This window comes from Oncorhynchus kisutch, linkage group LG21, assembly GCF_002021735.2.
Source record: "Oncorhynchus kisutch isolate 150728-3 linkage group LG21, Okis_V2, whole genome shotgun sequence".
NCBI classification, from domain to species: Eukaryota; Metazoa; Chordata; class Actinopteri; order Salmoniformes; family Salmonidae; genus Oncorhynchus; species Oncorhynchus kisutch.
The window spans coordinates 38,720,298-38,736,338 of record NC_034194.2 but is presented as its reverse complement, the minus strand read 5'-3'; the positions used below and the strand labels follow the sequence as shown (position 1 = coordinate 38,736,338).

The 16,041-nt window shown below is 41.0% G+C and overlaps 2 protein-coding genes across 4 annotated transcripts in view; both read left to right on the top strand.

Annotated features, from left to right (window-relative positions):
- The window catches only part of LOC109866540 (KATNB1-like protein 1), a 6,214-nt gene extending 418 nt beyond the window's left edge, over positions 1-5,796 (top strand). For 2 of the 3 annotated variants that reach the window (XM_020455254.2, XM_020455255.2), the window contains exons 2-9: positions 1,126-1,254; positions 1,798-2,089; positions 2,458-2,573; positions 2,689-2,739; positions 2,823-2,912; positions 3,003-3,107; positions 4,798-4,891; positions 5,092-5,796. In XM_020455254.2, the coding sequence (XP_020310843.1) occupies positions 1,940-2,089; positions 2,458-2,573; positions 2,689-2,739; positions 2,823-2,912; positions 3,003-3,107; positions 4,798-4,891; positions 5,092-5,124 (639 nt within the window). In that variant the 5' untranslated portion in view covers positions 1,126-1,254; positions 1,798-1,939 and the 3' untranslated portion in view covers positions 5,125-5,796. Of the gene's footprint in view, positions 1-1,125; positions 1,255-1,488; positions 1,567-1,797; positions 2,090-2,457; positions 2,574-2,688; positions 2,740-2,822; positions 2,913-3,002; positions 3,108-4,797; positions 4,892-5,091 lie in introns of those variants that run through there. The other variant, XM_031800754.1, reaches the window with a different exon arrangement.
- Positions 5,797-6,764: 968 nt separating this feature from the next.
- emc7b (ER membrane protein complex subunit 7b) lies at positions 6,765-15,427 on the top strand. The gene is made up of 5 exons (XM_031800734.1): positions 6,765-7,172; positions 7,761-7,880; positions 12,419-12,557; positions 13,113-13,193; positions 14,662-15,427. The coding sequence occupies exons 1-5, from the start codon at positions 6,937-6,939 to the stop codon at positions 14,815-14,817; spliced, it is 732 nt and encodes a 243-aa protein (XP_031656594.1). The 5' UTR covers positions 6,765-6,936; the 3' UTR covers positions 14,818-15,427.
- The last annotated feature ends 614 nt before the right edge of the window (positions 15,428-16,041 follow it).

Sequence of the window (16,041 nt, the reverse complement as noted above, 5' to 3'; positions counted from 1 at the left end):
TTGTTTTTCGTTTTGAGCTCTGCAACTCTGTTAGCCTGACCCAAAGGTAAACGCTTTACGGGGCAAGCCAGCTAACGCTAGGCCGCTGTCACGGGGCTCATTAGCACGTTTGTCATTTAGTTTCCCTGCTATTTAATTTAGTTTCCCTGCTTTTTAATTGTTTTTACACTAGTTAACGGACGATGCCGTTTATTGACAGTCCGATGAGATTAGTATTTTGACATTTAACTATCCAAACAGACTCGTCGTTAGCTAGTTTCACTCATCTGGAGTCCAGCTAATCGGACTGAGTTCGTAGCTCCAGAAAGCGAGATAAAGTACTAACTAGCTAGTTGACGGATCACACTGCCGCGTACTGTGGGCTGGCAAGGTTAACTAGTAACTCACGCTAGTTAACAAATGTGTACTTTAACTAGCTAGTTAGGTAGCTAGCTAAGATCATGTGACAACGTTAGCTGCTTTTTAACTTAGCTAGCTAGTTAGTTTGCTTGTAGTAGTAGTTCGATAAGTAGATTGTCTGGCCAGCATAGCCAACGCCTCGTTGTTGTTAGCGTATTGTTGTCAGACACTTGTTTACAATGCTAGCTAGCTAAACCTGTTACAGGCACAACAACAGCAGGATGTAATCCTCCATTTGAATTTAGACCAACTTGTTCCTCTGTAATTAGTTGAAACATAGTGGAGTCATAAGAGCTAGTAGTAGCACTGACCGTCATCACATAAACTTGTTTTATAAAGAGGTGAGTGTGACCGGGTCATGAACTCCTACAATAACAAGTTCGTGCTTCTACACCTGCATTGCTTGCTGTTTGGGGTTTTAGGCTGGGTTTCTGTACAACACTTTGAGATATCAGCTGATGTAGGAAGGGCTTTATTAATACATTTGATTTGATTCTAGTAACCGAATTTGATTGTCATAGCAACTCCTGCTTTGACAGATGTTTCTTGTGCATCATCTTTAACGAGGTTGTTTCAGAAAGTGACGTGACAGTTCAGACAACTTTGGGTTAAGGAGGTTGCCTTTATAATTTGGCATGCTGGGTGTGTGTGTGTGTGTGTGTGTTAAATGCATGCCGTTTACAGTGTTGACTAAGTTTGTTTTTCTTTGCCCCCCCCCCCCAATAGTGACTTACTATGGCCTCTGGAAGTCATTATGGGCAAGGCAGAGAATTCCGCCAGCTCAACCAGGGCAAACCTCGTGGATTTCTCCATCACAACAGCAACCACTATGCAGCTGACAAGAACATGAAGGAGGTGAGGGGGATCTCAATGGGGGGAAGTGTTTAACTCGGTACCCAATTGCATCCCAATTGTGTGCACTTGCACAATCCCTGTCTTTTAAATTAAAACATTAGATTGATGTAAGCATTGACGAGAAGGCGTTTTCACTAGTGTTAAATCTAATGCACACAAGAAATGCGATTTTATAGTGATTGTTACGACTATGAACCAAGAAGTGTCTACTAACCTAAGTCAAACATTTTAAAGAAAACTAGGAGTTTTTTTATCTCCTATCCTTTTGTTTTAGGTGGATTTTTTAAATAAGGAAGAAATAGATAAAGACAGGTGAGTTTTTCAGGTCTAAGTGGATCCAATGCACAAGCTGCATTTCTTAGCACTGCAGTCACAGCTGCTCAGTCACTGGGAAAAATCAGACATGGAAACACTTTTCTGACTTTTCCCAAACATTTTTCCAAACACTGCCACAGTGTCTGGTTACTTACTCAACCAGTGTAGGTATCAATACAGCATCCTTACATTTCTTCACCTGGACTCCTCCTTCTCCCCCCTTACTAGATTTCCAGTGAGTCGTTGTGCACGCATCAAAGCCAAACGAGTGTCTGTGTGCAACAAGAGGAAGTTGTCGTCGCGTCACAGTGTGGTGGTGAGCTCAGGCGTACGCCGCAGAGTGCCCCCTGCAGGTCGGGCTGTCTGTGACATGGCCAACAAGGAGAATGAACTGACGTGCCCAGAGAAAGTGCAGGCCATACACTACAATGACAACTGCATGTTCCCTGTGAACTCTGCTGCAGAGGCTGGCTCCAAGATGGCAGGGCCGGGAAACAAGTACAGTGATTACTTCACTGAGGTGAGAGACTACCAGCCGGCCCCAATTCACTCCCTACCACATCCCATAGGCCCCCGATCCTTTGATGTTTGCAAACCTGTAGGGAGCAGTTATTGGGACGGACTACTACTTCACCTCATACTGTCCATTCCCACCATCTAACCCTTACCCCTACGCTTTAGAGACTTGTGTAGATCTGAAAGGGTTGGAATTGTCACCATATTCCCCCATACCTTTCCAATCCTTGCACAAGGGATAGATTTGTAGACTCTGTTTATTGGGAAGAAAAGTGTCACTTGCATTGTTTTCCTTGGATCGTTGAGTGTTGAAGTGGATTTTATTGACATGTTCTGTATCGGCCCCTCCCTATGGGTCTCTTTCCTGACCAGCTATCGAAGGACCATGATGCAATGACACATGTGCTTTTTGGAAGAAATCTCAGATTAAATGTAGCTCTGACACTATGGCGAAGAAACGCCTGCGAACTAGTGGCATACTTGATCAGGTAGGAACACTGACTTTTGATACATTTTCATGTATGAAGGACTTTTATAAAATAAAAATAACGATTAATCAACACGTTAAATGTCCAATTAACACTGTCTGTCTTTGTCCCATAGAATTGAAGACACAGGAGTTCTTCTTGACTGCCTACCAGTTATAACCAAAAGGTGAGTGTCCCAGTTGATTTAAACATCATCATGTACGGCTGTGACGAGTCAATTTGTGACACTCTCTTGTTTTGCTCCTGTAGCCTTCAAGACGAAACTCCGTGCATATCACTGGGCTGCTGTGTAGACCTCCTGCCACAAGTCAAATCAATCCTCACCAGTGACTATGAAGAGTAAGATCAGCTGTGGAACTGAACAACTGCTGCTGTGTCCACCTGCTGAAACCTGAATTCTGCTGTTTTTCTGTTTTGTTCCTTCTCCAGACACTTGATTGTGGTTTTACACTGGGTTCAGTCCGTCGTTAAGAAATGGTGGCCAGAACTCTCCACAAACGGCAAGAGCCTGCTGGACAGCTGCTCAGAGGACAGGTATTTATGTGTTTGTCACTCTCCTGTCTGCGATGTAATAGCTGCAGTACAGCTGCTGCTCTGAGGAGATTAGCCTCTTGCTTCGTGTTGTCTGTTTGTTTGTTTGTTTTGCAGGAAAGTTTTCCCAACTGGTTGCCCTGGTAACTTCATATCGGTTATTCTACCTTTTAATATTAGAAGCGTAATTGGTTATGCTTATACAGTGCCTATCGTAAGTATTCACCCTTTTGCATTTCTTAACTTTTTAAGAAAGTTGCGCTGAGGATCAGCGTGGCAGATGTGTTGTTGACTACTCTTTACCAATTCCAGGATCCAGTTACAGGAGGTGTTTAGTCCCAGGCGCCTTAGCTTACTGATGAGCCAATTTTCAAGTCTTGCCATAGATTTTCAAGCAGATTTTAGTCAAACCTGTAACGTGGCAACTCAGGAACATTCACTGTCTTCTTAGTACGCAACACCAGTGTAGATTTGGCTTTGTGTTGTAGGTTATTGTCCTGCTGAACGGTGAATTCCTATCCCGGTGTCTGGTGGACAGCAGACTGAAGCAGGTTTTTCCTCTAGGATTTTGCCTTTGCATAGCACCTTCACATTTCTTTTTATCCTTAAAAACTTCCCGGTCTTTGCCGATGTCAAGCATACCCATAGCGTGATGCAGCCCCCACCATGCTTGAATTATAAGGAGACGGTTACTCAGTGACGTGTTAGATTTGCTCCAAACAAAGGCTTTGCATTTAGGCCAAAAAGTGTGTTCCTTTGCTGCATTTTTCTTGTTGCAGTGTACTTTAGTGCCTTGTTGCATACAGGAAGCATGCTTTGGAATGTTTGTATTCTTCTTTTCACTTTAGGTAAATATTGTGGATTTACTACAATGTTGTTTATCCATCCTCAGTTTTCTCACTTCACAGCCATTGAACTCTGTAGCTGTTTTTAAAATCACCGATGGCCTCATGGTGACATCCCTGAGCAATTTCCTTCCTGTCCTGCAGCTCAGTTCAGAAAGACGACTATCTTTTGATGTCTGGCTAGTTTATACACCCATCTACCAATCCCTGCCCTTCTTTGAGGCTTTCCAAAAAAGTTATTTGTAATTGAATCAGTGCTTGAAATCCAGTGCTTGAAATCCAGTGCTTGAAATCCAGTGCTTGAAATTCAGTGCTTGAAATCCAGTGCTTGAAATTCAGTGCTTGACTGAGGGACCATATGTATGTATATGGGACAGAGGAAGGTGTAGTCATTTAAAAAATCATGTCAACCCCTATTTAAGTCCCTAGAACTTATGTTACTTGTTAAGTCACAGGCTTACCCAAACAAAGAGGGTGAATACTTGTGCAACAACTATATTGTTGGGGCGGCAGCATAGCCTAGTGGTTAGAGCGTTGGACTAGTAACCGGAAGGTTGCGAGTTCAATCCCCTGAGCTGACAAGGTACAAATCTGTCGTTCTGCCCCTGAACAGGGCAGTTAACCCACTGTTCCCAGGCCGTCATTGAAAATAAGAATGTGTTCTTAACTGACTTGCCTGGTTAAATAAAGGTAAAATAAAAAAAATAAAAAAATATATTTTCACATTCAATAAGAAATGTAATATCTCTTTACACTGACATACTCTATTTTGTGTAGATGGATGCCTGAAAGGGGAACATTTGAATATCCCCTGTTGATTTGATTTGATTTGTTTTGTCTGTTTGCAGGAACCTCCAGGTCATGAAGCAGCAACTGAAGGATTTCTGGGTGGAGGGACCCCAGTTAAGTTTAGTTCCAGGAACTACAGGAGAGATGGCAAAGGTACGGTGGCATTGCTACACTTAATGTTATTGATTGAGGTGAACAGAGGTGTGTGTGTGTGTATATATATATATATATATATATTAGTTGAACATTTCACCTGCAAAGTCAAACTTCTCACCTCCATTGTTAATTTCAGGCGATGGAGTCTAGATGGACTTCTCTCACTTGTCTCATCTCTCAATTCTGTCTCTCACCAGGCCATTGGGTCTTACTTATCACAACTCCATTGACCAATCAATGTAGCACTGAGGAAGCGACCACTACTGCCGGATATAGCTGTTTGAACATTACCTGGATGCTAAAGACAACACCATGGTCCACACACACAGGAACCCTGTTCTATTCTATGTGGTTTGATGAACTGAGCAATTCAGTCCGAGCAACTCCCACAGTCAATCACAACTAGAGAGACACTTACAATGGAGGAAGGAACCTTTTTCTTTCTGAAAACCCCCCAGGAATGACTGCTTCACATTGAAGTAGATTGGTGTCTTGCGAAGGGGCAATACTTCAATCGACCTCCCTGAGACTGGGTCGAAAAGGCACCCTATTTCCTCTATAGTGCACTACTTTTGAACGGAATAGGACGCCATTTTGGATGCACACTGAGACTGGGTCTGGGCTGCTCTGTGAAGTGCCAAGCTCTGTTGCACCACCACAGCACTCTTCACCACGGTGTGCAAACCTGCACGAATCATGGATATAACTTAATGAATTCCCCTTCCTGGTTTCAGTTCTTATTTCTTCCCTCATGTCCTGAATCAAGAACTTGAAACTACTGCAGTCTTAAGTTATGAGAGCTTTTCCTGTTGTAGTTTTTTTTCATGTTCATGAATGTTTGACTGTAAGTGTAAATACAGTGACTATTAAAATAATCTTTAAAATAAATTAGCAAAAATCTGTCTTGAATGAATTATTTCTCAAAACATAGTGGCCACTATAACTTGATATTATTCTGTTATGCCCATGGTGATATGAGACAGTATTTGACAACAAATTGCAATATTTTCTGATAACAGCTATTGCTTGGAAAAGAAAGACTCATTGCACTTGTTTTATAACATTTAGCTTCTGTTTGTGGAAAGATCTAAATGAGGAAAGATGTCCATCTGAATCTTGCCAGTGGTGTGAAGTATTTGAAAGTACTTATGTAGTTATTTGGGATATCTGTACTTTTACTTTCCTAAAGAAAATAATGTACTTTTTACTCAATACGTTTTCCCTCACACCCAAAAGTACTTGTTATATTTTGAATGCTTAGCAGGACAGAAATGGTCTAATACACGCACTTAAAGAGAAAAATCCCTGGTCATCCCTACTGCATCTGATCTGGCGGACTGACTAAACACAAATGCTTTGTTTGTAAATTATGTCTGAGTGTTGGGAGTGTGCCCCTGGCTATCTGTAAATTTAAAAAAACAAGACAAGCGTGCCGTCTGATTTGCTTAATATAAGGAATTAGAAATTATTTAAACGTTTGATACTTAAGTATATTTGAGCAATTACATTTTACTTTTGATAAGTATATTTAAAAACCAAATATTTTAAAACTTTTACTCAAGTATTTTACTGGGTGACATTTACTTGATTCATTTTCAATTACGGTATCTTTACTTTTACTCAAGTATGAGAATTGGGTACTTTTTTCACCACTGAATCTTGCTAAACTCGGTCACTGCCATTCCCAAAACGTTTGTCATTAAACTACATATGATAATGGGACAAGGGCTTTGAAATTGAGGAAAAACAAAGTAGCTCGTAAATGCCCATTATCATTTGTTTACTTTCGTTCCACACATGAACTGTTTTTACTATCGACAGATCTCAGTTTACACAGGGATCGTGCGGATTGTCTTGGGTGTCAATAAAGTTTTTTTTTTTGTGTGTGTGTGTAAGTGACGTCAGCATGTCCCCAAAGCAGAGGCAACACAGACAGCAGTTGCAAAAACATTCACCTGTTCATCAGATACATGATTTCAGCGAATCTGTTATAGTTATTTACGAATAGGAAACGTACCGTTATTGAACTACTGCAAGCAAACATGTGGCTGCATGTTAGGCTATCAGAAGTATGCCTTTTTCTACAGGCTATGTTTATTTTAGCGTGCTGTTTCAGTGATATGGAATCGGGGCCTATCGCGACGAGTGGCTCTGTTCAACCAAACGGAGATCGTTTCAAAATCGAGGGTCGGGCAATCGTACCAGGGGTGAAAACTCAAGACTGGATTTCGTCAGCCCGAGTCACGGTAGAGGGAGAAGAGTATATAGGCTTCTTGAGGTAATACTTTAGCATTGGACGACGAAAAACAGCTAGTATTTACAGCGGTAGGATTGTTGTGCTAAGGGCTAATGCTAACCGGGGCCCTGTTCTCACGCTAGTGGCTGTCCTCGTTTGCTGCTAGGCTATTTTTTAGTTGACAGCTAGCTAACCTTATCGGTGTTATCATCGCAGTCTGTGGTTTAAACCAATGACTGGTGATTGAGATGGAGAGCTAATTGAGACACTGCTTAGTGTCTAGCGTTTCCATTTTGGGTAACGTAGTTAGCTGGTTAACTAATTATTCAGAATAGCGGACATGCATAAAGAGAGCGGCCTCCATCTTTCAAATGCCTAATTTTGTTAAGTTCGCCGTATTATACAGTGTTCGCCATTGAATTCTTCCATCTTGACTTTATGCACATTGGCCATTGACAGAGGCTCTACACCATTTGTTGTTCTTTTATCCTCCCCCACTTTGATAAATCTCACTCTGACCAAGGGCCCGAACACCTGTTATGAACCGATTTAGCTCATTATAATACTAGATCAAACTGAGCTTGGCTACTGTATGATGTTTATTGATGCCTTTGCTCTGTCTCTCTGCAGAACTGATGGAAGTTTTGTCGTTAATGATGTTCCTTCGGGATCCTACGTTGTGGAAGTGATCTCACCTGGATACAAATTTGAAGCAGTCCGTGTGGACATCACTTCTAAGGGGAAAATGAGGTACAGTTAGGGCTGTGACAGTCTTGAAAGTTACTCAGCCAGTAACTGTCATTCAAAGAACTGCTGGTCTCTGGTAATTGACCGTTAATTAACATGAACAAGTTTAGCATAGCCTAAAAAGCCACGGATTTGGACCTTTTTAGAACTACATTTTTAAAGGTCTAATGCAACCATTTAATATAGCATGCACATCACAATACATCCATTATTTATTTTAGGCAGGTCTAAAGAATCGATATGATATTAAGAAAATGTAGCTTATTTCAGAAGGACAGAATAGCATATGCCAAGACATCCTTATGTCAGGCCCTGATCTGGCTATGCCATACAGTATGGCTGTGGGCTACTATAGTTCATTTAGCAGACAAGATTTGCTTATATACTGAGCCAAAATATAAAGGTAACATGCAACAATTTCAAAGATTTTACCGAGTTACAGTTCATATAAGGAAATCAGTCAATTGAATTAAATACATTAGGCCCTGATCTATGGATGTCACATGACTGGGAATACAGATACGCATGTGTTGGTCACAGAAACCTTTTTATTAATGTAGGGGCATGGATCAGAAAACCAGTCAGTATCCGGTGTGACCACCATTTGCCTTAAGCAGCGTGACATATCTCCTTTGCATGAAGTTGATCAGTCTGTTGGTTGTGGGCTGTGGGATGTTGATCCACTCCTTCAATGACAGGGAAGTTACTGGATATTGGCAGAATCTGGAACACTGTCGTACACGTCGATCCAGAGTGTTCCAAACATGCTCAATTGGTGACATGTCTGGTGAGTTTGCAGACCATGGAAGAACTGAGACATTTTCAGCTTCCAGGAATTGTGTACAGACCCTTGAGACATGGGGCCGTGCATTATCATGCTGAAACATGAGGTGATGGCAGCAGATGAATGGCACAACAATGGGCCTCAGGATCTCGTCATGTTATCTCTGTGCATTCAAATGACCATCGATAAAACGCAATTGTGTTAGTTGTCCTTAGCTTATGCCTGCCCACCATAACCCCACTGCCACCATTTTTTTTTAAAGTTAGTTTTTTTATTTCACCGTTATTTAACCAGGTAGGCTAGTTGAGAACACCGTTATTTAACCAGGTAGGCTAGTTGAGAACACCGTTATTTAACCAGGTAGGCTAGTTGAGAACAAGTTCTCATTTGCAACTGCGACCTGGTCAAGATAAAGCATAGCAGTGTAAACAGACAACAACACAGAGTTACACATGGAATAAACAAAACACAGTCAATAATACAGTTGACCAAAAGAAAACAAAAAGTCTATATACAGTGAGAGCAAATGAGGTAAGAAAAGGGAGTTAAGACAATAAATAGGCCATGGTGGCGAAGTAACCAGTGAGCTGAGACAAGGCGGGGCTTTACCTAGCAGAGACTTGTAGATAACCTGTAGCCAGTGGGTTTGGGCACTCTGTTCTCAATGCTGACATCAGCAAACTTCTCTCCCACACAACAACATCACACTTTCACACATCACACCAGTTGAAACCGGGATTCATCCGTGAACAGCACATTTCTCCAGAGTACCAGTGGTCATTGAAGTCAGTTACGTTGCTGAACTGCAGGCAGGTCAAGACCCTGGTGAGGATTGCAAGCACACAGATGAGCATCACTGAGAAGGTTTCTGACAGTTTGTGCAGAACTTGTTCAGTTGTTTAATCCTACAGTTTCATCAACTGTCCTGGTGGATGGTCTCAGACGATCCCGAAGGTGAAGAAGCCAGATGTGGAGGTCTTAGGCTGGGGTGGTTACATGCCTTGTGAGGCTCATTGGATAGTATGAAGAATACAATTGTACGTTGCTGAATAAAATAGAGGATATTTGTCCCAAATGATTTCAGAGGAAGTGCGCACATGCACCTATTCTTGAGCTGATTATTGGAAGAGGGAAGAGATTTTTGATGTACCCATTCCATGGCACATAGTTTATGAATTGATACGCAAAACAACGCCGGATTCAAAACTTCAAATTTTTCTATTTAAATTACTATACAAAATTATTGCAACCAATAGAATGTTATATATATACTGCTCAAAAAAATAAAGGGAACACTAAAATAACATCCTAGATCTGAATGAATGAAATATTCTTATTAAATACTTTTTTTCTTTACATCGTTGAATGTGCTGACAACAAAATCACACACAAATTATCAATGGAAATCAAATTTATCAACCCATGGAGGTCTGGATTTGGAGTCACCTTTAAAAAAAACGGTGATAATTTCAAACACGTTGTCCTATATGCTTAATTTAGTTATTTATTCAACTTTAGCTGTGATTCAAACCTTAGGCTATGTGTTTTGATTTTTAATTCATTCTAAAACTGCATGATTCAAATCAAATGATTATATATATATTATTATTTTTTTGTTCCTGGCTGCATCCATGTCATCAGTCTCTCATTCACAATCTGACAAAAGCACTTGATCATCTTCTCACCCATCAAACTAATCTTCATTTAATCTGACAAGCACTTGATCATCTTCTCACCCATCAAACTAATCTTCATTTAATCTGACAAGCACTTGATCATCTTCTCACCCATCAAACTAATCTTCATTTAATCTGACAAACACTTGATCATCTTCTCACCCATCAAACTAATCTTCATTTAATCTGACAAGCACTTGATCATCTTCTCACCCATCAAACTAATCTTCATTTAATCTGGGTTTTAGCATATACCCTACCAATAGATGTTTTTTTAATTAAAAGAAAATCATAAATAACTCTTTACACAAGTCATCCGTAGCCTGCACTCGAATAGCAAATGGAAGAAGCACTTGTTTAATTTGCGTAGGTTGGCAACACTGGTTCTAAAGTGCCTATCAAAACATATAGGCCTATGGGCTGGGCTAAATGGTGCATGCGATTATGAATTGGCAAAGTTGCAAAAAAAATGCCTTGGACTGCACATGCTGAGCATCATTCACACGTGATGCTATTCTCACCCATCAGACTATTCTCAATTTAATCTTGTCTTTACATGTACTAAATGGGTGCAGTTGGTAGATGTTTAGTGCAGGGTGTTGGTCAACCGAAAGTCGTCTGTTCTTTTGACCAATCGATTGATCAACACTTTTAAGGGTGTATTCTTTTTCCATATATAGACACACCCTATGTATTTTAATAAAGTCCACTGTATGCATTGAGCTTGTCTGACACTTAAAACTTATGGTTTGATGAAATAAGACCAATGCCTCAAGAGGGCGCCAGAGATCTAGATAACCAGAAGGGGGGGAAAAAACATATCCTGACCCAACTATTCACCTCCCGCTCCTGCTGGCTTTCACAGATTCTACCATTACTTTCCTGAAGTTGCCGGTAATAGGTTAAATGAGCAGTCGGCAACCTTTCTCATGTGGAATGGCAATTTATCTTACCATTTCTACTGATCTGCATGCCTGTTATGGTTTTCATATGCACATTTTGGTGAAGGTTTATCATTTCTTCATATCTCCAAAATCAGTGTCATGTGGTTATTAAACAGCTTTCTGTCCAAGTCTAAATGAAATAGATACAAACCTAAGAAGTAACTTTTATATTGCCAATTATGTATAAATAGGCTACATAAAGCCAACAAATAAAAACATTGCAGCCTGCAGGTAGAAAATATCCAGATTTAAAAAAATATATAATAATAAACATCTTGTAAATCACATTGGCTACACATGGTTTGTCTGCAAAGAATTTGAAACGTATCAACTTTTAACTTGAGTTCCTCCTGACTCTTGTTCTAGCAGAGTTTCCCGTGCCAGTGAGTTTGGGACAGACACAGCTGTAGGCTATTTGCTCAAGGCATAAGAAGCAGTGCTTGACTTGGGCAGGACCTCACCAGAGCTGAGTACCGGCACCTTAAACGTTCTACTGCTTGAGCTCCTGTTCCTCTTTTATAGAATATTAGCTAAATGTATTGTGGTGCTCCTGCACCTAAATATAAAACAGTACCAGCACCCAGAATGAGTACCGGAACCTATTTCAGTCCAAGTCAAGCACTGATAAGAAGTAATCAGGTAGGCCTATTTTATGACTTTTCCACTGGATCAGAGCATGGTATTTTTCCCTTTCACACTGAGTGGTTATCGAAAGAGAGGGAGAGCTGGAAAGATTTTTCAAATACATTGAGGAACTATTGTCATTCTCATTGGATTTAAAAACACTTTGTTTGCTTGTTGTTTGAGGTGAAGAGCACATTACTTTGAGAAGCCTCCCATTACTGCATGACCAACAGCCTAACGATCTACCAGTCGACTAATTGGGGTCAGCTCTAGTTCGCAGTGTTGTGAGGGTTGTTGAGGGAGGCAAACAAAACAGTTTCGTTTGAAAACACAATGTTTTGTCCACATACTTTTGTCCACGATTTCCCAGTGAACGTGCCTCAGTGTGAGTCTAGTGTTATTCTGTTTCCGGGAGAAGGGCCCTTGATGTCTAGCCTCTTTGCCAGGCTCATAGCTAGTGTACATGGCAGGGAAGAAGACAACTTGATGTCTAAGCTGTGGTTGACTTTACAGGGCCCGCCTGGTGAACTTCATCAAGACGTCTGAGGTGATCCGGCAGCCGTACCCGCTCCAGCTGAGGTCCTCTGGGCCACACACCTACTTCATGAAGAGAGAGACCTGGGGGTGGACTGACTTCCTCATGAATCCCATGGTGAGATGATCAGTTGTGAATGACACACAGGACAGCGTTGACTGTGTTCCTTGGCGCTTGTACTGTAGGAGGTTCATGCTCTGTCGTCCAATGCTGAGTAAAGTGAAGGTGCAACTTTGTGATTGGTTGAGAGTCCAACTGTGCTAGTAGTTCTAGTATTACTGTTTTGCAATTGCTTTACTGTCCCATGCATGCACCCAAACGTGCCACAACGCTCCTTCAGTATCCATGCCACCCTAACAGGTTACATTTAAATAGGGCCTTTTTGCATGTCATTTACATGATGTTATGTACTAGTGAGTAATAGACACACAGAGGCCCCCTCGCGAGTAACAGAAAGAAACAATAGAAGCTGGTCCTTCCTCTGCTAATTAATGAATGTCTCTGTTTCCCCAGGTCATGATGCTGGTCCTTCCTCTGCTGATTAATGAATGTCTCTGTTTCCCCAGGTCATGATGCTGGTCCTTCCTCTGCTGATTAATGAATGTCTCTGTTTCCCCAGGTCATGATGCTGGTCCTTCCTCTGCTGATTAATGAATGTCTCTGTTTCCCCAGGTCATGATGATGGTCCTTCCTCTGCTGATTATCGTCTTGCTACCTAAAGTTGTCAATACCAACGACCCTGAGATGAGGAAGGTAAATACCCTAATTTTTCTTTAGGCTGTAGTTGTGAAATAGGTAGCCTCTGATGTCACAAGTAATCAAATGATCTATGGAATTTCAGTTGATGGGCGTGTTACATACCTTCTTTGTTACATTTCCTAGCCTCTCTCCCCCTTACAAGAGGTTTATTTTAAAAAATGTATCTTGGCAAGTCAGTTAACCTCACTAGGGTACCTGGCCAACATCCAGTGAAATTGCAGAGCGCCAAATTCAAAAACAGAAACACTCATTATAAAACAGTGTTATACATCAGTTTAAATATTTAACTTCTTGTTAATCCAACCACGGTGTCAGATTTAAAAAAGGCTTTACGGCGAAAGCATAACATGCGGTTATCTGAGAACAGCGCCCAGCAGACAAATCAGTACAAACAGTTACCAGCCAAGTAGAGGAGTTACACAAGTCAGAAATAGAGAAAATGAATCACTTACCTTTGATGATCTTCATATGGTTGCACTCAAAAGACTCCCATTTACCCAATACATTTTAGTTTTGTTTGATATAGTCCCTGTTTATATATAAATAAAATAAAAAGTTTTGTTCACGCGTTTTGTTCAGTAATCCACAGGCTCAAACACAGTCACAACAGGCAGACGAAAAATCTAAATAGTATCCGTAAATTTCATAGAAACATTTCAAACGATGTTCATAATCAATCCTCAGGTTGTTTTTAGCCTAAATAATCTATAATATTTCAACCGGACAATAACGTTGTCAATATAAAAGGTGCGCCATGAAAAATCTCTGGGACACTGTAGGGTCCACTCATTCAGAGTGGTCTTACTCCCTCATTTTTCAGAATACAAGCCTGAAACAATTTCTAAAGACTGTTGACATCTAGTGGAAGCCATAAGAAGTGCAATTTGAGTCCCAAGTCAATGGATACTGTAATGGCATTCAATAGAAAAATCCATCCAGGAAGTATTTTTTTGTAGTTTTCTCAGGTTTTCGCCTGCCAAATCAGTTCTGTTATACTCAGACATTATTTGAACAGTTTTGGAAACTTTAGAGTGCTTTCCATCCAAATCGACCAATTGTATGCATATCCTAGCTTCTGGGCCTGAGTAGCAGGCGGTTTACTTTGGGCACGCTTTTCATCCGGAAGTGAAAATAGTGCCCCCTACCCTAGTAAAGTTAAAAACAAATTATTATTTACAATGATGGCCAAACCCGGACAACACTGGGCCGATTGTGCGCCGCCCAATCACGGCCGGTTGTGATACAGCCTGGAATCAAACCAGGGTTTGTACTGAGCCCGCTGCACCACTTTCGGGAGCCCCAAATCATGTATTGCTTACGTCGATATATATATATATTTATATGAGAGAGAGCCTAGCACTTGACAGTAAGGGGGAACTTACCTCATCCACCATCAATGTGAAGAACGTCTTACCTGTGTGATACTAATCATGTGTATTCATTCGTTCCTCTCTCTTCCCAGGAAATGGAGCAGTCAATGAACATGCTGAACCCCAACCCTGAGCTACCTGACGTGTCTGAGTTCATGACCAAGCTGTTCTCCGGCTCCAAGAGCTCCAGCAGCAAGGCTATAGGTGGCAGCAAGGCTAGTGGCCGCCCAGCAGTCAAGAGGAGGTAGTACCAGAACATTACATGTTCCTCGGGCCTGAGGAACTACTGTAACTGGTCATGCCATGGAAATTATAATACGATTTTTTTTAAAAGAGCCTTTTCATTCGTCTGTACAATTGTTTTTTGAGCAGGGGTTTTTCCCTTGTCTGAAATACAAGTCTGTAAGTGAAATGACGGAGGATATCACAAGGCTTGAGATGGATGTTTATTTTTTTTTTGCACTGGTAACTTCAACTCGATATAAAAGAAAGATTTTACTCTTCATTTGATGTTTTGTGTTGTACCTGTGAGTGACTTTATGCCTGCTTGGTCCCTTCATTATAGTCCTTATCGTTTAACCCTCATCTCCTTGGGGAAATGGGATAATAACAGTCTCTAACAACCCTCGTGTGTGTGTGTGTGTGTGTGTGTGTGCTACTTTAGTCCTATGTCAATTCTAATTCTTCCACTACTTGAATGAGAGCTTATATGACATTTTCCAGAGATGTTCTTCTTTTTCTGAGTTAGGGCTGAGGTAATATGACTGTGAATGGACTGTACAAATAGATTGCATTTTAATTATTAAACAGACTTATTTAAATACCAATGTAAAATAAAATGTAGATGGTGAAACTGTCTTCTCAGTTGTGTGTAGTGTGTTCCTTGGAGAGGAAACATAGGACAGCCGCCCGCTGAACACTGCCAATCTGACCATAGAACATCCGCTCACCATTTTATTTTTATTTCCTAAAGGCTACGTGTTGAATCACCACCGTTCACCTACACACAGCAGTTTATCTACTGCTCACGGCAGACATTCGCTGTGGCGTGTTCCCTTTGACTCAGTCATGTTCTAGAACTCTCATTGTTGGAATGTCTGGAGTAGAGGTCGACCGATTAATCGGAATGGCCAATTAATTAGGGCCGATTTCAAGTTTTCATAACAATCGGAAATCGGTATTTTTGGACACCGATTTGCCAATTTTTTTAAATATTTTTTTATACAAATGTTTTTGGGTTTTTATACCTTTATTTAACTAGGCAAGTCAGTTAAGAACACATTTTTATTTTCAATGACGGCCTAGGAACGGTGGGTTAACTGCCTTATTCAGGGGCAGAACGACAGATTTTCACCTTGTCAGCTCGGGGGATCCAATCTTGCAACCCTACAGTTACCTAGTCCAATGCAATAACGACCTGCCTCTCTCTCGTTGCACTCCACCAGGAGACTGCCTGTTACGCGGATGCAGTA

Coding starts and splice junctions, on each gene's coding strand:
- emc7b (XM_031800734.1), top strand. CDS start 6,937: ATGTGGCTGCATGTTAGGCTATCAGAAGTATGCCTTTTTCTACAGGCT. Junction 7,173..7,760: donor GAGTATATAGGCTTCTTGAG/GTAATACTTTAG, acceptor GTCTCTCTGCAG/AACTGATGGAAGTTTTGTCG. Junction 12,558..13,112: donor ACTTCCTCATGAATCCCATG/GTGAGATGATCA, acceptor CTGTTTCCCCAG/GTCATGATGATGGTCCTTCC.